The sequence below is a fragment of the Oncorhynchus masou genome, chromosome 29 (genome assembly GCF_036934945.1).
Source record: "Oncorhynchus masou masou isolate Uvic2021 chromosome 29, UVic_Omas_1.1, whole genome shotgun sequence".
Lineage (NCBI taxonomy): Eukaryota > Metazoa > Chordata > Actinopteri > Salmoniformes > Salmonidae > Oncorhynchus > Oncorhynchus masou.
The window spans coordinates 28,916,399-28,942,166 of record NC_088240.1 but is presented as its reverse complement, the minus strand read 5'-3'; the positions used below and the strand labels follow the sequence as shown (position 1 = coordinate 28,942,166).

The 25,768-nt window shown below is 40.7% G+C and overlaps 1 protein-coding gene across 1 annotated transcript in view; it reads left to right on the top strand.

Annotated features, from left to right (window-relative positions):
• The window catches only part of LOC135519548 (low-density lipoprotein receptor-related protein 1B-like), a 234,398-nt gene that overhangs the window by 164,526 nt on the left and 44,104 nt on the right, over positions 1 to 25,768 (top strand). Inside the window, exons 52-60 of the mRNA XM_064944782.1 lie at positions 950 to 1,133; positions 1,383 to 1,468; positions 7,160 to 7,282; positions 21,477 to 21,658; positions 23,818 to 24,017; positions 24,255 to 24,443; positions 24,613 to 24,761; positions 25,050 to 25,143; positions 25,529 to 25,645. Of these exons, the coding sequence (XP_064800854.1) occupies positions 950 to 1,133; positions 1,383 to 1,468; positions 7,160 to 7,282; positions 21,477 to 21,658; positions 23,818 to 24,017; positions 24,255 to 24,443; positions 24,613 to 24,761; positions 25,050 to 25,143; positions 25,529 to 25,645 (1,324 nt within the window). The remainder of the gene's footprint in view (positions 1 to 949; positions 1,134 to 1,382; positions 1,469 to 7,159; positions 7,283 to 21,476; positions 21,659 to 23,817; positions 24,018 to 24,254; positions 24,444 to 24,612; positions 24,762 to 25,049; positions 25,144 to 25,528; positions 25,646 to 25,768) is intronic.

The window sequence follows — 25,768 nt, the reverse complement described above, 5'->3', positions numbered from 1 at the left end:
CACCTATGCTATGTATACAAGTGATGAAATATGAGTAAATGGTTTTGGGAAGGCTTCCGTGCCAGCTGTCCAGGAGCATGTTTGTTTGCTGGTCAAAGAGAAAGGCGGTGTCTCAAATGACACCCTATTCCCTAGTGTACTACTTTTTTACCAAAGTCCAATGGGCCCTAGCTAGGGAATATGGTGCCATTTGAGCCACAGCCAGAGAGGACAGTTCTGCTGAGTGTTCTGAGGGGTGACTGTGCTATTCTGCTGTCTGGCCTGGATCCAGGGCACGGTTGTCGCTCCGAGGTGACCCCACAGCCATCAGAGATGTCAGAATAACACACTCTGACCCTCACTCTGGGTTCTCCCCTTGCCCCCTCCTTGCCCCCCTCTTGCCCCCTCCTTGCCCCCTGCTCTCTGCATTACAAAGTGACCAACAAGGATAGAGTAAAAAAGTGTTCCCTGACCTGGCTGTCTAGAGACTGAAGCATAACAGAGCTGGATGACCAGAGAGCACATCAACTGAGACCCCTAACTCATCCATCTGGCCTGAACAGATATATCAGCAGAAAGGCCTGGAAGGTTAGAACTGTAGATCAGAGAGGAATTTAAGCAGTGGCCAGTAACAGCTGATACAGTTATTTTGGGCTGGATTTGCTGAATGGCAGCAGTTTTCATTTATTTTGTATTGTTCTTCTGCCATGACATGTATGTCATCATACTGATGCCAGTGTTTTTTATTGGTCTTGTGTTGTTTTGTGAGTAGATGTACTGGCAAATTGAGAAGTTAGATTTAAGTGAGTGTTGTTACAATTTCAATTTGGAGCTGAATGTCCCTCTGTCTCTGCAAAGCATTTACTGTATCAACCAGCTGCTGCAATATCTTGAGTAAATAGACTACAATTTGTTAAATTTGTCTAGACTAAAATATGCTCCATTACTTCTCTGTTTGTGTGATGATCAGTGCAAATGTTGGCCTGGATTCCGGCTGAAGGATGACGGGAAAACGTGTGTGGACGTTGATGAATGTTCCTCCAGCCTGCCCTGCAGCCAGCGTTGCATCAACACCTATGGATCCTTCAAGTGTCTGTGTGTGGACGGCTACGAAGCCCTGGAGCGCAGCCCCAACACCTGCAAGGCTCTCTCAGGTAAGGATATTCACGTCTTGGTAATTAACCTGCTGTCCGTCAGAATGGTTCTCTAGTGATGTACAGTATTTCACAAGAGCTGTTCTAAAGGATGTTTAGCTATTTTCAGAAATGCCAAGCGTAGTACTGTAGAATACCAGTACTGTACTGCAGTCTGATGGAATGGTTCCAGTGACACATTGGATCCCAGTGTTTTTTGTTTTTGTTTACCTTATTCTAAAGGACATTTGTTTGTTCTCTTCCTTTCAGTGGAGGAACCGTTTCTCATACTAGCAGATCATCATGAAATCAGGAAACTGAGTGTGGATGGATCAAACTACACCATTTTGAAACAGGTAAGAGGAAACCATATATCTACAAGATATTATAGAAAACATATATCTACACAAGTGAAAATATTTGTTTTAAACTGATGCCAAAATATGCATACGGATCTCAGTCTGTCTGTTACTCTGTTTTGGAAAGATAAGACCGTCTCAGGGTAAAATGACAGAAACCGGAAGATCAAGTGCACACAATTAGATCTGTAACCGTATCTGGTTTGCATATATTTATCCCTGTCAGTAAGATTACCTTGCTACTACCCTACCATGTTGCATTTAGTTAAGATTTTACATTTGAGTCATTTAGCAGATGCTTTTATCCAGAGAAACTTACAATTAGTGCATTCATAGTTGACCTTGTCTTGTGTTTCACATGTCTCTGATTCATCTGCTGACTTTGACTGTTAATGAGAGAGAGGGGGAGAGAGAGAGAGAGAGAGAGAGAGAGATTAAAACCGGATCATGAAATGGAACCGTGAAACCTTAATGGTGCAACAATTAAGATCTGTATAGTGACACATCTGTTATAACAAGTGGCCCACAATACTGGCCCGTTGAAAACACCCTCATTTAGCCCTATTAATACTCTCTGCCTGCAAAGTGAGTCATTATGTAAATCAGTTAAATGTAGTCTATTTAGTGTCTTCTTTGTACTAAGTACTGACACTTTTTTGTATATCATTGCCTAGCAGGTAGCCTAGCGGTAAAGAGAGTTGGGCCAGTAACTGAAAGGTCGCTGGTTCAAATCCCAGAGTCAACTAGGTGAATAATCTGCCGATGTGCCCTTGAGCGAGTAGCACTTAACTCTAACTGCTCTTGATGAAAGAATCTGCTAATTTACTAAGATGGACACTGATAAATGTATGGTATATTGCATTTAATGTCTTTGTACAAAATACTGACACCTTTTCATGGGTCACTGCCTAAGCCAATTGAATCATGTACGGTATCTTGTTTGTATTTTATTTATATTAATTTCAAAGTGCTCCAGGTTACTTAGATACAGGTATAGTTATTTGGAGAGATAATGGACTTTCTTACAGCAAAATGTTCACTATGACTACAGTACTTCTCATTCCTATTTCATAGGAAATATCAGAAGCATTTTTAGCAGGGATATACGTGGGGTCTAGGTTGCCTAGCCTGACCTTGTTATGAAGAGGAGATGATATTTGTGCTGTTGTGTCAGAAAAGCCACAGCTGCTTGCTTCTTACAGAGAGAGCTCTGTATTACAGTATATACCCTGTGTACCATCTACGTTTAGGCATTACATTACATCATTTTGTCATTCTCCAGCTTGTCAACCTTCCAATTTCAATGTGATTCTTCACTCGCCCTCCCTGTGGGGGAGTCGACCTGCTCGTGTTGATTGACAGTGGGAAATAGTGTTAGTGAGGTCCCTACGGAGAATCTATTTCAATCACGGTTAGGCCTCATCACCACTGTCATGTTAGCCACTTGAATCCCAGGTTCATTTTATGAATCACACACTCTGAGAATAGAGTTTAACCTGGGGGAATTCTATAGGGGCCTATTGAGAATCATCTCTTCCTCCTGACTCTGTTGAGTGGCCTGGCTAGCCTCAGCAGCAATCATTCACTTTAATCACTATGTTAGCATTAATGGAAGCTGAAGTGGGGAGATCTGCATATGACCATCTCTACTAAGTAGCGCTGCTGCATTACCGTCTGGCTGACACTCCACTGACCTCGTGTCAGTGTATCAAACCATTACATGTTCAATTTAAGTCATGCCACTAATGATTTTATGTAAATCTGAGATGATGATCCAATCAGCATGTTACAGTTATTAACCCTTTTCATCAGATGGAATGTATCTGGACTTAATCACACTACAAATGCAGTTGAGTCATCTTACCATATCCATACTTTTCATACAATTAGGCCTAAAATATATGTTATTATGCCTGATGATAGGCCTACTTTGGACCTCTGTCTTTCTCCCCTTTTGTATTATTAAATGTAAGAGATTGAGTCCACCCATATGCAGTCCTTTCCTCCACTGAGCTGTTTGGCCTTAAGAGCTGCTCTGTCTGAGAGAGAGAGAGGAAAGAGAGGGCTCAACCTAGAGAGGTCCCTAAGGATACTGGCGCAGGCTGTCTTTGAGGGTGTTGATGATCTGATGAAGATGTCTGGTACAGCCTGTCAGATTCTCCGACACCTTATCATGGCACCTGCCGTGCAGCCCAGCAGAGGAGGTGCAATTGTTAAGGGAGTGTTTCCTATCTGACTAACAGGGGGTCTTCTGAACATGACAGCAAGAGATGTACCTCACTCTTATGTCTTTGATAGGATAGGGCTTCTCTTGGTAGTGCTTCAGTTTTCACTGGGTTAAGAAAATAGCTGAAGGCAGTCACTGCATTTCACAGGAGACTCATGCATGCTTTTATTACAAGCAGGCTTGACTACTGTAATGCTCTCCTGTCTGGTCTACCCAAGAAGGCTATTGGTCAACTGCAAAACATACAGAATGCTGCAGCACGGATACTGACCAAGATCAGATGGAGAGCACACAGTACACAGGTTTTAAAGTCTCTGCACTGGCTGCCTGTGAGTTTTAGAATTCATGTTTAGATTATTTTGTTTTTTAAATCAATACACGATTGTGCACCCCAATACATGTCAGAAATGCTTTTAAGTTATTTAACCAGTAGGTCCCTCAGGTCATCTGGCACTGCCCTCTTAACTATCCCAAAGCCTAGGAACAAGAGGCATGGAGAGGCAGTCTTTAGATGTTATGCCCCCAGCCTCTGGAATAGCCTGTCAGAGAATCTGAAGAGGGCCTTAACTGTGGACATATTTTAAAGAGATCTTAAAACACATTTTTAGCATTGCTTTTCCTTGCGGTGCTTTTTAGTTGTTTACTTAGTTTCATTGTTTTGTATTTTAATCTTGTTTGTTGTGAAGTAAATATTTCAGCATTTATTTTCTTTGCTCATTTTCCTGTCCAACAGTGTCACCGTGTGACCCAACTGAACTATATTCTACAGGTTAGCTAGACTCCTATCCCCAAGCGTGTGTGTCATATTTCATTACTCCCAGTCAAACAGATCAAGAAATATAAACATGTGCCCATTATAGCGCCACTGTGTGGTTGATCACAATGTCCTTGCATTGGTTTAGTCTTGACATTGTTTTGGAACATGTGTATCAAGTTGTTACAATATGAATATCTTGTGTGTGATTTATATGCATTTATGTGCCAGACCACAACCAGGTGAATGTTTATTGATAGAGTAGAGACCATGTTGTGTGAGATGCTAGCTTGTAAAATATTGCATTGAGAGACCTTGGGCCAAATATGCTGTATATGAAGTTTTGTGCAGATCAGTCACTCGGTGCCAGCAGAGTAACGTTTTAAGTGTTTTTTTCCCCCACAAAATTCTAAATGCCGTCTTTGAGGCAAATGTGTTCCTTATGAGTAGAGAGACCTATGTACCTATTTGACTCTAGGTCAAATGGGGCATGCCATTGCATGAGAGCGTGTGATTCATGGGCCTTTACCATCATGCCAATTTGCACCCTCCTATGCCATCTCACAGCAATTTGTATATTTCACCAAATCTTTGGAGAACCGGAATAATGAACATCAACAAATACAGTAGGGTGTCAACCAGCTTTGCTGCTTGAAACCCTAGCTAAATCTAAATGTGTTGACCGGCCTGTATGTATGGATTACTTACGTTTGTGAATCATCCACTTCCAGTGTCTCACTGAAGAATATGCCCTCACTTACAGTATACATATAATGCTTTCGGGAAAGTATTCACACCCTTTGACTTTTTCCACATTTTGTTATGTTACAGCCTTATTCTAAAATAGATTAAATTGTTTTTTACCCCTCAATCTACACACAAAAAAACTATAATGACAAAGCAAAAACAGGTTTTTAGAAAATTGTGTAAATGCATAATTGTTTTTTTTTACTGAAATATCACATATTGTAAGTATTTAGACCCTTAACTCAGTACTTTGTTGAAGCACCTTTGGCAGCAATTATAGCCTTGAGTCATCTTGGGTATGACGCTACAAGATTGGCACATCTCTATTTGGGGAGTTTCTCCCATTCTTCTTTGCAGATTCTCTCAAGCTCTGTTGGGTTGGATGGGGAGCGTTGCTGCTCAGCTATTTTCTGGTCTCTCCAGAGATGTTCGATTGGGTTCAAATCCGGGCTCTGGTTGGGCCACTTAAGGACATTCAGAGACTTGTCCCAAAGCCACTACTGCGTTGTCTTGGCTGTGTGCTTCGTGTCGTTGTCCTGTTGGAAGGTGAACTTTCGCCCCAGTCTGAGCGCTCTGGAGCAGGTTTTAATCAAGGGTCTCTCTGTACTTTGCTCTGTTCATCTTTCCCTCGACCCTGACTAGTCTCCCAGTCCCTGCCGCTGAAAAACATCCCCACAGCATGATGCTGCCACCACCATGCTTCACCGTAGGGATGGTGCCATGTTTCCTCCAGACGTGACGCTTGGCATTCAGGCCAAAATGTTCAATCTTGGTTTCATCAGAGCAGAGAATCTTGTTTCTTATGGTCTGAGAGTCCTTTAGGTGCCTTTTGGCAAACTCCAAGTGGTCTGTCATGTGCTTTTTCCTGAGGAGTGGCATCCGTCTGGCCACTCTACCATAAACACCTGATTGGTGGAGTGCTGCAGAGATGGTTGTCCTTCTGGTAGGTTCTCCCATCTCCACAGAAGAACTCAGGAGCTCTGTCACAGTGACCATCAGGTTCCTGGTCACCTCCCTAACCAAGTCCCTTCCCCCGCCGATTGCTCAACTTCTTGCTCCTAACTTCTTTCATTTAAGAATGATGGAGGCCACTGTGTTCTTGGGGACCTTCAATGCTGCAGAAATGTTTTGGTACTCTTTCCCAGATCTGTGCCTCGACACAATCCTGTCTCAGAGTTCTAGAACAATTCCTTCAACCTCATGGCTTAGTTTTTGCACTGATATGCACTGTCAACTGTGGGAGCTTATTTAGACTGGTGTGTGCCCTTCAAAATTATGTCCAATCAATTGAATTTATCACAGGTGTACTCCAATCAAGTTGCCGAAACATCTCAAAGATGATAAATGGAAACAGGATGCATCTGAGCTCAATTTCGAGTCTCATAGCAAAGGGTCTGAATATTTATGTTAATAAAGTATTTCTGTTTTTTTAATTATACATTTGCAAAAACGTTTTAAAAGACTGTTTTCGCTTGCCATTATGGCTAGTTGTGTACATTGAGGTTTTTATTTATTTAATCATTTTAGAATAACATAACAACATGTGGGAAAAAATCAAGGCATCTGAATACTTTCCGAATGCACTCTACTTTCTTACTGTTCTTTGCATTACTGAAGCAATTTCATGATGACGTACCACTTAATCACAGCTTTTACTTACTCTTTCTTCTGCTTTCTTGCTTATATTCTGAATTACACTCAATTACAATTCATAAATCTATTTAACTTGTGAAAAGAGTGCTTCAGGTAGCATTTACCCTTTATGTACAATTTCATGTAGCTTCTTGTATATGTAGATTTGGTTCATGGGGGAATTGTTCATGTCTGACTATTTACTGTTTGTTTCCTGCATATGTTTCTATGTGGCTTGTATATGTAATGTCTGAACTGCATTAAGATTTTCCTTTTTTAGGACAATAAATGTCAATTGAATCTAATAATTTCTCTCTTGTATCTACAGGGCCTGAACAATATCATCCACATAGACTTTGACTACAAGAAGGAGTTCATCTACTGGATAGACTCTTCCAGACCCAGTGGACGGAGGATCAACAGAATGAGACTTAATGGGAGTGACCTTAAGGTACTGCTGCTAGGGGGTTCGTCAATGCCCCTGAATGCCCCTACCATATGCTACCTACCTTATGCCATTTTACCCCTGAGAGCTTGCTCCCATGCCCCATGCCCCATGCCCCATTTCCCTCTCACCATCCTCTCATGCCCAGCTGGCTTCTTTTATGTCGATGAGGATCATCCTGCAGTGCACACTGCGGTGTGAATGAACTTAGATTACTCTTCAGTTGTGTCCCAATGGTACCCTATACCTTATATAGTACACTGGTCAAAATGATGGGCCCTGGTCAAAAGTACTGCACGATAAAAGGAATAGAGTGTCATTTGGGATGCATCATTCAATGGATTTAGAGGTTGTAAATGTCATTGCTCCCAGTTGATAATTGATTAATTTCATCCTGTTTATAGGCAGACATCATAATGGACTTGTATCATTCATTGAGACAGTAAACAGTGAGGGAACACTGTAATCAATGCCTATTAACAATACAACAATTAGCTGAACGCAACAGGTTTGTAACATAACAGCTTTTCTCTGGCTTAATCATGGAGGTCCGTTCAGGTCATGGGATTGGAGCCCAGAACACGCAGACGTCACAGGAACACCTGGTGGCTGCCCCGTCGCTCCCCGTTCTCTCAACTCATTAGAATTAGTGTGTGGGGGGCAGGAGGGCTCATTCAGCTCAATTACACCCAGTCTGTGTCCCAAATGATACTCTTGTTCCCTATGTAGTACACTGCTTTTGACCAGGACTGATAGGGCTCTGGTCAAAAGGGTGCCATTTTGGATACTGACCCAGTAGTCCTTGTTTTCCACACTGTCAACACCACCATGCCAGCCTGCCACAGCTAAAGGGTTTGCGATAGATCTGTAGTTTTAACATGGGGGTTAATTAAGAGAACAGTGACTAATGTGGTTGATAGTCTAGCAATAGCCTAACAATATGACTTATTTTATGGCAAAGACAGGGAGAAGGCAAAGCTGGGGATTTGTGCTTATGTACTACAAGTCAAGTTAATCCCCGTTAAATGAAGAGCATATGTTTCTTCTCTTTTCAGGCATGGAAAATTGTGATTTTTTTTTTTTTTTTTTAGATATAGCAGTACCATATTTAGACTCACAGGAAAGGTTGACGGTTTTTCTACGTATATTCATGTTTTTTCTTTGGCATTGTTTGACAATGCAATTTAGACAATTATGTTATAAATATACCCCTGGGTTATAGGTAATGTTATAACTAACCCTAACCTAACATCTTAATTAAGAAGTAGGTACATCTGTTGCTATGGGGTAATGATAGGGACAATACAGGATGAATCCCAATAATTGTTTGCCAAAATAATAATTGCTTGCCAAATAGGTAATTATCCTAGTTATAGGTAACAATACTTCGTATGAACTGCCTCCATTATTACACATATTATTTGTTAATTGTGGAAATAAATTAAGATATGCAAGATGTTTTGTTCTATATACAGTACCAGTCAAAAGTTTGTCAGAGACTTAAATAAGAGTGAGGTCGTTTTTGATTATGTCATCCCATTAAGTCAGGCAAGTCAGTTAAGAACATATCCTAATTACAATGCCAAACCCAGACGATGCTGGGCCAATTGTGCTCCGCCCTATGGGACTCCCAATCACGGCAGGATGTGATGCTGCCTGAATTCAAACCAGGGACTGCAGTGACGCCTCTTGCACTGAGATGCAGTGCCGTAGACCACTGCACCATTCAGAGCCCAATAGCTGGCAGCTTCATTAAATAGTACCCGCAAAACACCAGTCTAAATGTCAACAGTGAAGAGGCGACTCCGGGATGCTGGCCTTCTAGGCAGAGTTGCAAAGATAAAGCCATATCTCAGACTGGCCAATAAAAAGAAAAGATTAAGAAGGGCAAAAGAACACAGGCACTGGACATAAGAGCATCCCGGAGTCACCTCTTATCGTTGAGACTGGTGTTTTGCAGGTACTATTTAATGAAGCTGCCTGTTGAGGACTTGTGAGGTGTCTGTTTCTCAAACTAGATACTCTAATGTACTTGTCCTCTGGCTCAGTTGTGCACCGGGGCCTCCCACTCTTTCTATTCTGGTTAGAGCCAGTTTGCGCTGTTCTGTGAAGAGAGTAGTACACAGCATTGTACGAGATCTTTAGTTTCTTGGCAATTTCTCGCATGGAATAGGCTTCATTTCGCAGAACAAGAATAGAAAGCTCTTTGTTTCTGGCCATTTTGAGCTTGTAATCGAACCCTCAAATGCCAATGCTCCAGATACTTACCTAGTCTAAAGAAGGCTAGTTTTCTAATGATCAATTAGCCTTTTAAAATGATAAACTTGGATTAGCTAACATCATGCCATTGGAACACAGGAGTGATGGCTGCTGATAATGGGCCTCTGTACGCCTATGTAGATATTTCATTTTTCTTTTTAAATCTGCCGTTTCCAGCTACAATAGTCATTTACAACATTGATGGGATGGCGTATCGCTGCAGAATGCTGTGGTAGCCCTGCTGTTTAAGTCTGACTTGAATTCTAAGTAAATCACAGTGTCACCAGTGAAGCACCCCCACACCATCACAACTCCTCCTCCGTGCTTCAGGGTGGGAACCACACATTCAGATATCATCCATCCACCTACTCTGTGTCTCACAAAGACACGGTGGCTGAAACCAAAAATCTCAAATTTGTATTCATCAGACCAAAGGACAGATTTCCACCGGTCCAATGTCCAAGCAAGTCTCTTCTTATTGGTGTCCTTTAGGAGTGGTTACTTTGCAGCTAATCGACCATGAATGTGACATGGTGAGGTGGACCCTGGATCAGAGAAGAGACCAGACGAGGAGTCAGTGGTTAAGGATAAACATAATACTTTACTCGCAGGATCACAGTACACTTAAAAAACAACAAACACTAAATCTCGAAAACTCACTCAGGAAATGACCACACACGGTAAAAAATTCAAGCTCCTGCAAAGGACAACAGAAAACACACCTCTTTTAACAGGGAAATCATAATGAGTAAATAGGACACACCTGAGTTTTGTTCATGTCTCTTCTGCCCTCTGGTGACCGGTGGAACCATGACAATGGAGGGCTGATTCACGCAGTCTCCTCTGAACAGTTGATTTTGAGATGTCCCTTATTTGAACTCTGTGAAGCATTTATTTGGGCTTCAATTTCTGAGGCTGGTAACTGTAATGAACTTATCCTCTGCAGCAGAGGTAACTCTGAGTCTTCCTTTCCTGTGGTAGTCCTCATGAGAGCCAGTTTCATCATAGCGCTTGATGGTTTTTGCAACTGCACTTGAAGAAACTTTCAAGTTTTTGAAATTTTCCTCATTGACTGACCTCCATGTCTTAAAGTAATGATGGACTGTTGTTTCTCTTTGCTTATTTGAGCTGTTCTTGCCATAATATGGACTTGGCCTTTTACCAAATAGGGCTATCTTCTGTATACCACCCCTATCTTGTCACAACAACACTGATTGGATGAAACGCATTAAGAAGGAAAGAAATTCCACAAATTAACTTTTAACGAGGCACACCTTTTAATTTATATGTCTTCCAGGTGACTACCTCATGAAGCTGGTTGAGAGAATGCCAAGAGTGTGCAAACCTGTCATCAAGGTGGCTACTTTGATTTGTTTAACACTTTTTTTGTTACTACATGATTCCATTTGTGTAATTTCATAGTTTTGATGTCTTCACTATTATTCTGCAATGTAGAAAATAGCAAAACATAAAGAAAAACCCTTGAATGAGTAGGTGTGTCCAAACTTGACTGGTACTGTATAGATTTTTAAAATAACTGTTTACAATTGAGGTGAGGGTGTTGGAAATGCTTTTGTCAGTTTATCTGCTTCTGTTGTGTGGGATGGGTCCCAATAAAGGATGGGTCCCAATATCCCAAAGGCCCTAAGATAGAGGTGGACAGGGATGGTCTGCCAGACAATCCAACTTTGGATGGAGGGAGGTTTTATCGGCTGGAATAGTGGAGAACAATTGGAGGTTTACTCAGTAGCAATGCAAATACTATGGTACCGCTACAGTATATGGACACTCAATCAGTATGGTAATTTGTTATGGTACGTTTACAAACATATTTTATGATAAATAGAATTGACACTTGTATCTCATTATGGTAAATGGTGAAATAAGTATAGCAAGTTGTAATTGTACAATTTTAGATCAGGTTTTGTGGAATAAGGTTTGAGGTGGGCAAAATATACTTCTTCCATGGTTAAAGAAACTCAAAAGGGGTGATGACATTAATTAACAATCATTTTGATCCAAATTAGCAAATTGTACAAACAGATCTGCAAGGTAGATGGATTATTTTAAATAAGTTATTGGACCATAAACAGATTTGTACATTTAATCGAAGCCTATTGGCTGACAGCTTAATTTTAACCAGGACAAAATCATTTATAGCTTTTTCCAATATAATATACCGTTTTTACAGCAGATCCCCTTATTGTGTTGGACACTTTTAAATGTGCTATGCAATTCAATACTGATCTTTTAAAACAAAAGCAATTTAGGTCAAAATAATTCATATTAACAAAGGAAATAGAGGGACCAACAGTACAGTGGATAGCAATAAAAACTGTACAATAGAGGCATAGAATATGTTAGAGGAAAAACTAAAAGAAATGGAGGAACTTATTTAAGAAAGATTATTATATTGTAAAAATATAGCAAACTGTATGGACTATAGGGAAAAGTGCATCAAATTCCTTTTTAATATTCAACATAGAAATTCTACCAAAAATAATTTTGGGGATGAATTTCTTGATGCAATTAAAGCTGTAAGTCGGGGGAAACTCCAGGGCTTGATGGCATACCAGTTAAGGTACATCAAACTGTTGTTTAATGTACTCAGAGGACCGGTATTAGCATGTTTTAACCACTCCTATAATAATTGTAGATTATCAGATCATCAACAAGGTCTGATTTCATTATTACTGAAACAGGACACAAGTAGTAAATATAAAGATCTAGCCCATTAAAAAAAAATTGAGGCCCTTTACACTTCAGTGTTGTGATGCAAAATGCATAGCGCATAGTAGTAAACAGGTATTGTCGGATATTATTCATCCTAATCAGACAGGTTTTTTTACATGAACAATACATTGGAGATAAAATAAGGACAAGTACTGGAAACAATAGAACACTATGACAAATCTGGGAAACCAGACCTGGTTTTCATAGCTGACTTTGAAAAGGCTTTTGAATAAGTATGACTGGTATATGAATTGATATATGAATGCCTGGAATATTTACATGTTGGGGAATCTCTGATTCAATGGGTTAAAGTTGTGTATCCTTACCCCAGGTGTAAAGTAGTAAATAATGGCTACTTCTCAGAAAGTATTAAACTGTTAAGAGAAGTAAAACAAGGTTGTCCACTATCGGCATATCTATTTATTATGGCCATCGTTATGTTAGCTATTAAAATCAAATCCAACAATAATATTAAGGGGCTAGAAATCCCAGGGCTTAAAAAGAAAGGCGTCATGGTACGCTGATGATTCATGTTTTCTTTTAAATCCACAATTTGGATCCCTCCACAGCCTCATAGAAGATCTAGATAATGTTTCCAACCTCGCTGGATTACAACCAAATTGTGATGTGTACTATACACAGGCAGTGGCAGTACAGGTAGATGAGGAAAAGGAGGTAGCCGGCAGCAGCAAGTCGAGACAGAAATTTGTTTAGACAAAGATGACAGCTAGCAGCGATCAACTAGCCAGCCAGCCAACAGTGGCTTTTATTCCACATGTCACAAATAAACCAACTTGTACATGATTTAATTTGCCCTACGTTTCTACACACTGGACTGAAAATCACTATAGACCCCACCAACCAGGGATTGTGTAATTCTGTCATGATAGAATGTGCACACTGTGAAGGTGATTGTGATGCATTTAGGAGGAGTGTTTACACTTCCTCCAGGCTGCAGGAATGCTCAAGGGGAGATGTGGCATTTGACATAAATGTGAGGATGGTTCTTCTAGCCCACGAACTTGGACTTGGTTATGCTGTACTTAAGAAAATAAGCAAAGTTCTAGGGATTTCTTCCTTGCATCTCAGCTCATATCGGAGACATAACAGGAGAGTGACAGGTAAATAAAAGGCGAGAGTAGCACATTATTGTCAGGTGACTTGCTGTGTACAGATTTCCTTGCTCCAGCAAACGTATTCAACGTGAATAAACAGAGTAATAGGAAAACATAACTATACAATGAGACATCGCATAGGCCTACAGTGTCATATGGCTGTAGCCTACAGTGATTACTGAGAAATTCACATTAAGAAAATACATATTGATATGCTAATATTTACATAGGGTAACATGCTGACATTTAGTAATGCAGTTATGACTAATGTCGACAGATGTCATAATGAATACTTTAGTTGCAGAGACTCAGAGAGGGCCACAGTCAATGGAGAGTGCTACAAAGTTAATTAGAAGAGCATATGCAGATATAGACCCAGACATAGCAGATTTGCTGAAGGAGGATGAGAATGCCATCATAGACATTCATGTTTCCTTTGATGGCACTTGACACAAGAGAGGATTCACTTTCAACTACAGGATAGGTGTGTGCATAGACATTGTAACAGGTCTAGTGATAGACTATGAGGTGTTGTCTTCATACTGCCATGCATGTGTGATGAAAAGGAAAAGTGGAATTAGTGAGGAGTTCAGGGAATGGAAGGATTCACATGCAGATGACTGTGCTCAAAATGTCTCAGGTTCGAGCAAAGCAATGGAGCAGGAAGCAGCTAAACGCATGTGGGCCAGATCAGTCAGTCGCCACCACGTTCGTAACATCCAGATTCTCTCAGATGGTGACAGTACTGCATACAAGACAGATGTCAAATTAGATCCCTACACAGGCATTGAGATAGGGAAACTAGAATGCATCAATAATGCCCACAAGAGGATGGGAACAGCGCTTCGTAAACTTAGTTCAGAGAAACACCTCGGTGGGAGAGTTGTAGGGAAACTCACTGCACAAAAGTGTAAGAGTCTACAAAACTATTACAGGGGTTAGATTCTTTATTACCAGGGTGATGGAGAGGGCATGAAGAATGCTATCTGGGCTGGTCTTGTCCATTCCATGTCAACAGACAAAATCCCTATTCGTGGTAGATGCTCATCATCTTGGTGCTGGTACCAGCGAACCCTAGAAAATGGTGAAGATCCACCCAGTCACAAAAACTATGGAGGCCATACTTTTCTGAATAGAGAAGTTGCACAGAAAATGGTACTTCTATATCATAGGATGTCAACTGATAACCTTCTCAAAAGAATGCAGCACGGAGGATCCCAGAATGCAAATGAATGGCCTTACATATGGGGCAGGCATAACTGATTAATGCTCTGTACATTTCAACAGCCATACAAAATCCTTGTAAGTGACAAGGTGAGCAAAGTGATATGAGAATTTGCTCAAAACTGTATATTTGCCCAACAGACCAGTATTCAAAGCATATGCTTTATTGCTTGAAACAAATGTATTAAATGTACAAATGGATTTGTAAAAGGTATATTTTACGTTTGTCAGTTTAGAAGTGATATAGGAATAAGAGTTGAATTAAGGTGACATACATGGTCATATTTATGGAAAGTACATTTTAATTGCATTAGCCTATCTTTATCGGCCATTTTCTCAAAATGACACTCAAAGCACCAATTAATTTTTCTCAGTCTTCCAAGGACGTACATTCACATTATTCCACACACAGGTTCATAGGTCTTATAGTCAGACTTTTAGAGGCTTTTTTTTATATCTTGTGTCGTTTTGATTTTAAGTGTCATTTTATCTGTAAATATATGCAAAATATGCATCTGTCATACATGTGAATAGTGTTTTTAAATAATTCCATGAAAATACAATATTTTGATAAACTGATCTGTAAAAGTCTGACCATTTGAGTGTCTTATCACAATAAAAACAAATCTATCCAAACTGGTTCTCTAGCAGATTGGTAAGAATATCTCACCTCGTGTTCAAGACTATACAAAGACTCTACCGTTTTTCGGGTTATTTGAAAATGAAATCATCTCCAAAATATGACTTTTTAAAACAAGACAGAGGAAGTTAGTAGTTTAACCTACCAGAAAAGACAGAAAAAATATTACAACAAATATGGTTAAACTCAAACATACTAATTAATTTAAAAAAACATTGTTTTGGAATATTGTTTTTTTTTTTATCAATTAGTATATTTGAGTTTAACCATAATATTTGTTGTAATATTTGTTCTGACCTTTCTGTTAGGTTAAACAACCAACTTTCTCTGTCTTGTTTTAAACATTGCTCTGGCCATTTCCTTTCTTTTCTCGGCGTCAGACCAATGCCTACTTCTCACTTAAAACATGTTTTTGTTTTTAATTACATTGTGCTGACAGAACATCCTAGATCTTACCTACCTTTCCAAGGTACCTACCTTTCCAAGCCTACCTTTCCAAGATCTTACCTACCTTTCCAAGCCCTTAGCAAGCCTCCAGCGTGTGCTCCTGTGGTCGTTGACTCTGTTCCAACAGGATGTTAAAGCATAATTAAAGGTAATCGGAGGCACGAGGTGATTTGTAGTCAGAATACATGTCAGAGCCAAAGGCAGCGCCTCCAGTGAGATCCACATAATAATGGAGCCAGCCCACCTAAATGTAAGACAGAGAACACCATTATGTTGGCTCAGTTATGTTTGAAATACTTTACATCTTTTATCTTGATGGTGATTATAGTTCTATGCTCATTGTCTGTAGTCAGCAGGTGTGAATTGATTCATCTGTGGGTGGTTGAAATACTGAGAAACCTCTCTCTGAAGACCATTCAGAGGAGAAAGGGTGTTTCACATGAAGGCAATTCTATGCCATTAAAGAACCATCAGAGGCATCCATGTTGTGGTGTACTTTCAAAATGGTAAACAAGCACAAACAACACTTTCTCAAATCAAATCAAATTTTATTTGTCACATACACATGGTTAGCAGATGTTAATGCGAGTGTAGCGAAATGCTTGTGCTTCCAGTTCTGACAATGCAGTAATAACCAACAAGTAATCTAACTAACAATTCCAAAACTAATTTCTTATACACAGTGTAAGGGGATAAAGAATATGTACATAAAGATATGAATGAGTGATGGTGCAGAGCAGCATAGGCAAGATACAGTAGATGGTATTGAGTACAGTATATACATATGAGATGAGTATGTAAACAAAGTGGCATAGTTAAATTGGCTAGTGATACATGTATTACATAAGGATGCAGTAGATGATAGAGTACAGTATATACGTATACATATGAGATGAATAATGTAGGGTATGTAAACATATTAGGTAGCATTGTTTAAAGTGGCTAGTGATATATTTTACATCCTTTCCCATCAATTCCCATTATTGAAGTGGCTGGAGTTGAGTCAGTGTGTTGGCAGCAGCCACTCAATGTTAGTGGTTGCTGTTTAACAGTCTGATGGCCTTGAGATAGAAGCTGTTTTTCAGTCTCTCGGTCCCAGCTTTGATGCACCTGTACTGACCTCGCCTTCTGGATGATAGCGGGGTGAACAGGCAGTGGCTCGGGTGGTTGTTGTCCTTGATGATCTTTATGGCCTTCCTGTAACATCGGGTGGTGTAGGTGTCCTGGAGGGCAGGTAGTTTGCCCCCGGTGATACGTTGTGCAGACCTCACTACCCACTGGAGAGCCTTACAGTTGTGGGCGGAGCAGTTGCCGTACCAGGCGGTGATACAGCCCGCCAGGATGCTCTCGATTGTGCATCTGTAGAAGTTTGTGAGTGCTTTTGGTGACAAGCCGAATTTCTTCAGCCTCCTGAGGTTGAAGAGGCGCTGCTGCGCCTTCTTCACGATGCTGTCTGTGTGAGTGGACCAATTCAGTTTGTCTGTGATGTGTATGCCGAGGAACTTAAAACTTACTACCCTCTCCACTACTGTTCCGTTGATGTGGATAGGGGGGTGTTCCCTCTGCTGTTTCCTGAAGTCCACAATCATCTCCTTAGTTTTGTTGACTTTGAGTGTGAGGTTATTGTCCTGACACCACACTCCGAGGGCCCTCACCTCCTCCCTGTAGGCCGTCTCGTCGTTGTTGGTAATCAAGCCTACCACTGTTGTGTCGTCCGCAAACTTGATGATTGAGTTGGAGGCGTGCGTTGCCGCGGGTGAACAGAGAGTACAGGAGAGGGCTCAGAACGCACCCTTGTGGGGCCCCAGTGTTGAGGATCAGCGGGGTGGAGATGTTGTTGCCTACCCTCACCACCTGGGGGCGGCCCGTCAGGAAGTCCAGTACCCAGTTGCACAGGGCGGGGAGGTAAAGTGTTTCCAGGATTAAAGGTGATCAAATATGTTGTGTGGATTCATCAGATTAGTGCGTTTTCTTGACATTTCACATGAGTTAACCTTCATTTTCACACGAAGCAGTCTGTTAAACGTCCTGAACAGTCATTCTGAAAAGTACTTTTTCTCTCATCTCTAACTACCAGGAAGTTTGAAAAGACAGACTGAGTGGGCGGGGAGCTTATATTCATGAGCTCGCCTTGACTGACAGCTCTTTGAAATGCCTCTGTCAAGCAACTTGGATGCAGTGACCAATGTTGCAGTAAAATCATCTCAAGCTAATTTGGTGACACACAAAGTTACTCAAACAACATTGAAATTGCATCAATGATATATATATATGTGTGTGTGTGTGTGTGTGTGTGTGTGTGTGTGTGTGTGTGTATGTATATATATATGTATGTATATATATGTATGTATATATGTATGTATATATGTATGTATATATATATATGTATGTATATATATATATGTATATATGTATATTTATATATATGTATATGTATATGTATATATATGTATATGTATATGTATATATATGTATATGTATATGTATATATATGTATATATGTATATATATGTATATATGTATATATGTATATAGGTATATATATGTATATATATATGTATGTATATATATATATATATATGTGTGTGTATGTATGTTTTTATATGTGTATGTATGTATGTTTTTATATACAGTGCATTCAGAAAGTATCCAGACCCCTTCACTTTTTCCACATTTTGTTACGTTACATACAGCCTTTTTTAAATTGATTAAATAGTTTTATCCCCTCATCAATCTACACACAATAGCCCATAATGACAAAGCAAAACAGTTACTCCTATTCTTCTCTTTAGATCCTCTCAAGCTCTGTCAGGTTGGATGGGGATTGTCGCTGCACAGTTATTTTTAGGTCTCTTCAGAGATGTTTGATCGCTCAAGGACATTCAGAGACTTTTCCCGAAGCCACTCCTGCATGGTCTTGGCCATGTGCTTAGGGTTGTTGTCCTGTTGGAAGGTGAACCTTTGCCCCATTCTGAGGTCCTGTGCGCTCTGGAGCAGGTTTTCATCAAGGATGTCTCTTTACTTTGCTGAGTTCAACTTTCCCTCGATCCTGACTAGTTTCCCATTTCCTGCCGCTGAAAAACATCCCCACAGCATGATGCTGCCATCACCATGTTTGACCGTAGGGATGGTATTTGCCAGATGTTGAGCGGTGCCTGGTTTCCTCCAGATGTGTTTCTCATGGTCTGATAGTCCTTAGTCTTGGTGGTTCCAAAGTTCCATTTAAGAATGATGGAGGCCACTGTGTCCTTAGGGACCTTCAATGCTGCAGATATTTTTTGGTACTCTTCCCCATGTCTGTGCCTTGACACAGTCCTATCTCAGAGCTCTATAGACAATTCCTTCAACCTCATGGCTTGGTTTTGGCTCTGGAATGCTCTGTCAACTGTATGACCTTATATAGACAGGTGTGTGCCTTTTCATGTCCAATCATGTCCAATCAATTTACCACAGCTAGACTCCAATGAAGTTGTAGACACATCTCAAGGATGAATTTCGAGTCTCATAGCAAAGGATCTGTATACTTATGTAAATTAGATATTTCTGTTAAAAATGTTGCATTAATTTGCTAAAATTTCTAAACTGTTTTTGCTTTGTCATTATGGGGTATTGTGTGTGGATTGATGAGGGAAAATGTAATTGAATCCATTTTAGAGTAAGGCTGTAACGTAGCAAAATGTGGGAGAAGTGAAGTTTCCGAATGCACTGTATAAAGTAAATAAAATGAATACAGCATTGTACATGTATTGATGCATTCCGCGCCCTTTGCAAGGCATTGGATAGATGATCTGCAGTTACCAGATGTCCAAGCCTCACAACAATAAACATGTCAACACTTTTTGAATATATGTTAAAACATTTTATTTTTTTAATTTATTTTGGGGGGGGGGGGTTCTGTATCTGTGCATGAGTCCTTTGTACAAAATTGTACAAAATAAGTAATTCCCACTTGAGGGGCAACTCAAGGAGATTAACCTTCAACATTCAGAATCTTGTTCAGTACATGAGAGCAAATGTAGTCATGACAGCCACAGTTTTCTTATACGCAGGAGTTTACAGGTTTTGCTAACACCTAATTCAAATAATTGGGGTCTAAATTTTAAGACTTGCACACAGTGCAATCCCCTGGGTCAGAAATTACGTCTGTATTTCAGAATGAGCTTCATAAATTACGATGTCCTGACAAATCTGCATGATAAACTACAACATGGGTTAATCTATGTCTATCTAACATTGAAATGTTGCACACTCCTGAATAATGTCCTAGAATATAGTGATTATTTACATTTACATTTAAGTCATTTAGCAGACGCTCTTATCCAGAGCGACTTACAAATTGGTGAATTCACCTTCTGACATCAGTGGAACAGCCACTTTACAATAGTGCATCTAAATCATTTAAGGGGGGGGTGAGAAGGATTACTTTATCCTATCCTAGGTATTCCTTGATTATTCTGTTGGATGGAAGGTTCACAACAAATTCTTTACATATGCACAATGTCATGCTGGGATTTCCTTCAACCTGGAACAAGCTGAGACAAGGTGGTGAGAAATTAACCTCACTGCTCAAATTTCAGGGCTGGTTCAAGTTGGTAAAGCCACAACTGTCTTTATAATAGAATTGCATCAAAAATTGATTTTGTTATATATAAATCTCCTGTTTGGCATGTCTCTTGTAATCCGGCTCACAGCAGCACTGACGGATGTGTTGACTTGACAAATGTGTCTGAGTTTTGAACGACCCTTCACCCCCTTTTGTTCTATGCTGGCTGAAGACCTAGCTAGCCAGTAACTAGCTAACACCAGACACATATGAAAGGGGAAACATACCGTATAAGTATCTTTGCCATAGATGAATGAGGTAAACTTTTCATTATATTTGCTGACACCCTACAGTCAAATATTGGCACCAGTAGAATAGCTATATAAACCACGCCCTCTCTGCAAACACTCCTTCACCGGTGTTGGTTACAAGGCGGAACTTAATTAAATCAGGTTAGAGAATATCTTGTTGCCATTGGTGTATTAAAATGAGAGTTAAAGTTATGTTACCTTGTTCCCTTAATCATAAATCAAAGTGTTTGACATGGGGAGGGGACGACTAACTTTATGATCAAACTTTATCAATGTAGAAGTAACATTCATTTTTCAGACTTTGGTCATCATCCTTTGATCTGGTTTCATTTAAATATCATCCAATTTCATGAAAAACATTATTTTGACAGTTGATGACCTTTTAAATCAATGCAACAAGAATAGAGGGGCTAGCAGAATATCACAGGCTCTACTTAATGTGTTGAATATTAACCACTTTCTCCCTCTGTCTTTTTACCTTCTTCGGAGCGCCTTTTTCTGATGGAAAACGAAATCTGTTACATTTTGGAGACTATTTAAAGCTCCAGTTTAGTCTAAATTACTGCTTAGGGTACAGACTAGTCGCCTTGGCAAGGCTATATTTCTCTTGTAAATGATGATAAAGCAGACCTCAAAGTGCATCATGTCCTTTAATGGCAGATTGCATGGGTGTTCTTGGGTTTTAAATAGTGTTTCAAAGTACCAGTTTCATGTGCCAGCTGGCACTATCATTGTTTATTCAAAACAACTGGTTTGCTAATTCAAAAGCTGCCTGAAATGAGAGACATTGACTGAGTTACTGTAGGATTCTACCATCATTAAGATTAGTTTTTTCACTTGTTTCAGGCATTAATCATATAATGAGTGTTTAGTTTGTTGTTGTCATTGTCTCTGCTAGTTGTTTATACCCCCCTCTCCTTTTCACCAGATAGTCCATCGTACAGCCGTCCCCAGTGCGCTGGCCCTGGACTGGATAGGGAAGAACCTGTACTGGTGTGACATCGAGAGGAAGAGCCTGGAGGTGTCTAAAGCTAACGGCCTGTACCCCTCTGTCCTGGTCAGCACTGGTATCAGGAACCCCACTGACCTGGCCCTGGATCCACAGTCAGGGTACTCTATCAGACACTTTGACCTCTATCCTCTGACCTCTTACCCTAACCCCACTGACCTGGCCCTGGATCCACAGTCAGGGTACAGCCGCAGGCAGAACAGGAGAGAGAGAGAGCGAGAGAGACAGAGAGCGAGCGAGAGAGACTATTGCAACATAAATAGTGGAGGGTTCGGGAGACACTGTGGCCCCGTCTGACGATAATCCCACCCACTTTGCCAAAGCACAGCCCCCACACCACTAGAGGGATATCTTCAACCACCAACTTACCACCCTGAGACAAGGCCGGGGGGGGGGGGCAACCCAGACAGGGAGATCACGTCAGTGACTCAACCCACTCAAGTGACGCACCCCTCCTAGGGACGGCATGGAAGTGCACCAGTAAGCCAGTGACTCAGCCCTGTAATAGGGTTTGAGGCAGAAAATCCCAGTGAAGAGATGGGAACCGGTCAGGCAGAGACAGCAAGGGCGGTTCGTTGCTCCAGTACCTTTCCATTCACCTTCACACTCCTGGACCAGACTACACTCAATCATAGGGCCCACTGAAGAGATGAGTCTTCAATAAAGACTTAAAGGTCGAGACCGAGTCTGCGTCTCTCACATGGATAAGTAGACTATTCCATAAAAATGGAGCTCTATAGGAGAAAGCTCTACCTCCAGCTGTTTGCTTAGAAATTCTAGGGACAGTAAGGAGGCCTGCGCCTTGTGACCGTATCGTACATGTAGGTATGTACGGCAGGACCAAATCGGAAAGATAAGTAGGAGCAAGCCCATGTAATGCTTTGTAGGTTAGCAGTAAACCTTGAAATCAGCCCAAGCCTTAACAGGAAGCCAGTGTAGAGAGGCTAGCTCTGGAGTAATATGATAATTTTGGGGGGTTCTAGTCAAGATTCTAGCAGCCATGTTTAGCACTAACTGAAGTTTATTTAGTGCTTTATCTGGGTAGCCGGAAAGTAGAGCATTGCAGTAGTGACAAAAACATGGATACATTTTTCTCCATCATTTTTGGACAGAAAGTTTCTGATTTTTGCAATGTTACGTAGATGGAAAAAAGCTGTCCTTGAAACAGTCTTGATATGTTTGTCAAAAGAGAGATCAGGGTAATGCCGAGGTCCTTCACAGTTTTATTTGAGATGACTGTACAACAATCAAGATTAATTGTTAGATTCAACAGAATATCTCTTTGTTTCTTGGGACCTAGAACTAGCATCTCTGTTTTGTCCGAGTTTAAAAGTAGAACATTTGCCGCCATCCACTTCTTATGTCTGAAACACAGGCTTCCAGGGAGGGCAATTTTGGAGCTTCACCATGTTTCATCGAAATGTACAGGTGTGTGTCGTCCGCATGGCAGTGAAAGTTAACATCATGTTTCCGAATGACATCACCAAGAGGTAAAATATATAGTGAAAACAATAGTGGTCCTAAAACGGAGCCTTGAGGAACACTGACATTAACAGTTGATTTGTCAGAGGACAAACCATCCACAGAAACAAACTGATATCTTTCACACAGATAAGATCTAAACCAGGCCATAACTTGTCGGTGCAGACCAATTTGTGTTTCCAATCTCTCAAAGAATGTGGTGATCGATGGTATCAAAAGCAGCACTAAGGTCTAAGAGCATGAGAACATATGCAGAGCCTTGGTCTGATGCCATTTACACCTTCACAAGTGCAGTCTCAGTCTAAAACCAGACTGAAGTGTTTCGTATACATTGTTTGTCTTTAGGAAGGCAGTGAGTTGCAGCTTTTTCCCCAAAACAATTGAGAGGAATGGGAGATTCAATATAGGCCGATAGTTTTTTATATTTTCTGGGTCAAGGTTTGGCTTTTTCAAGAGAGGCTTTATTACTGACACTTTGAGTGAGTTTGGTACACATCCGGTGGATAGGAAGCCGTTTATTATGTCCAGCATAGGAGGACCAATCACAGGAAGCAGCTCTTTCAGTAGTTTAGTTGGAATAGGGTCCAGTATGCAGCTTGAAGGTTTAGAGGCCATGACTATTTTCATCAATGTGTCAAGAGATTTAGTATTATAAAACTTGAGTGTCTCCCTTGATCCTAGGTCCTAATGCAACTAACTTTTGGTAACATTTAACCTACTGTTTTTAAAATGTTCTGTTAGTGACATCTAAGACCTCGCCACATTCCTCCCTGTGTAGGTATGTGTTTTGGGTGGACTGCTGTGAGTCCCCTTATATTGGTCGTGTGGGCATGGATGGCCGTGGGCAGGTCGTTATCATCGACAAGGAGATCTACAGCCCAACTGCCCTCACTATAGATTACACCAACAAGAGGCTGTACTGGGCTGACGACAACCATATTCTGTTTGCCAACATGGAGGGCTCCCAGAGACACAAAGGTGAGGCAGAATACAATGGGTACATTTCCTTGCATCCTCTCTCCTCACCTCCTCAAAACAAATTGGAGAATAATGGAAGTATTTGAAGTATTGAAAGTATTTGAAAGAAAACTAATATGTTTAAACACAGGTCTGGTTACAACACACTGCTGATCATTTGTTGACAGATCTGCTGTCATGCTGCATGCTCATCCACTAATGGCGATTCTCTTTTGCCTGTATTGTGTCTCTTCCCAGTGTCCTACGACCACATCCAAGGTGTGATGGGTCTGACACTGTTTGAGGACTTTGTCTACTGGACGGATGGGAAATCCAAATCACTCCGAAGGGCACATAAAACAACTGGGGCCCAGGGGATAGAGCTGCTTAACTCCTGGCAAGCCATCAAGTCTGTTAAGATTTACCATTCACTACGCCAACCTGAAGGTAGAGTAACCCACCCAGCCAAGCAGTCCCCTCATCTGCCAGCCCATGGTTATGCTATTATTATATAGGATGTAATTATATAGGGTATGATATTAAGAATGTGGCTACTGTTCAGTTTAATGATGTTGTACTTTTGGTGTTGCCCCCCCCTTCCCTCCTCCCTCTGCAGTGCCCAAGCACCAGTGTCAGGTGGCCAATGGAGGATGTAGCCACTTGTGTCTCCTCTCCCCCAGCGGGGAACACAAGTGTGCTTGTCCAACTAATTTCTACCTCGCCGCTGATAATAAAACCTGCCTCTCCAACTGCACTGCAAGTCAGGTCAGTGCCTAGTCCCTCACACTCTCCTCGGCACTTGTAGATAATATGTTAACTCTTTTCCAGTTTGTTATTATATTCTGGGTTTTCCCTAAGGCAGATCTGTTGTTTCATGCTTTTTCTCTTTGTTTATATCACACTCTCTCTTCTTTCCTGCCTTCCTTCTATAGCTTAAGTCCCATGAAAATAGTAGTGTTGCTTTGTTATGCTTTGAACAACTCGAATGGAAAGCTAGAATCCATTTTTTGTGTTGAGTTAGAATTCTGTCTGATTAATTTGTGTGTTCTGTAGTTTCGCTGCGGGACCGACGAGTGTATTCCTTTCTGGTGGAAGTGTGACACTGTGGATGACTGTGGTGATGGCTCAGACGAGCCTGCTGACTGTCGTGAGTACCATGTTTTCCAATTTATACAAACTATGCATTACTGGACTTACTGGGGATCCTGGTATGATAGGCCAAAGTCAATCAGTCAGCCTTGGAAACTACTTTTTTTTATTATTAAACATTTTTGCTGTCATCTTTTACTGTGACCTGAGAATATTTGAAATAATATTCTGCGTTTTGAAGTGAACTTTAGAACGTGTATTAAATGCATGTTTACACATGATTTTCAGAAATGCAAGAACTGTTTTACATTGTCATTAAGTATATGTTTTATTACGAATGTGTAGCTTATCATAATACGTGAGCATACATAATGTTCAGCGTACCAGTACTTTAATTGGCTGGCTTTGCATTCTCTGAGATAACATTGCTAATTTTCATGCAGCTGAATTCAAATGTCAGCCTGGTCGGTTCCAGTGTGGCACTGGCCTCTGTGCTCTTCCTCCCTTCATCTGTGATGGTGAGAACGACTGTGGAGACAACTCAGATGAGGCTAACTGTGGTAAGGAGGAAGACTGGAACATGCATCCCCATTCACGTAGATTGGTGAAGTCAAATTGCCATGGTCTAAGGGGATTCCCAGTTCTAGGAATAATATTTCTATTGTTGTTACTGTCCTTCACAC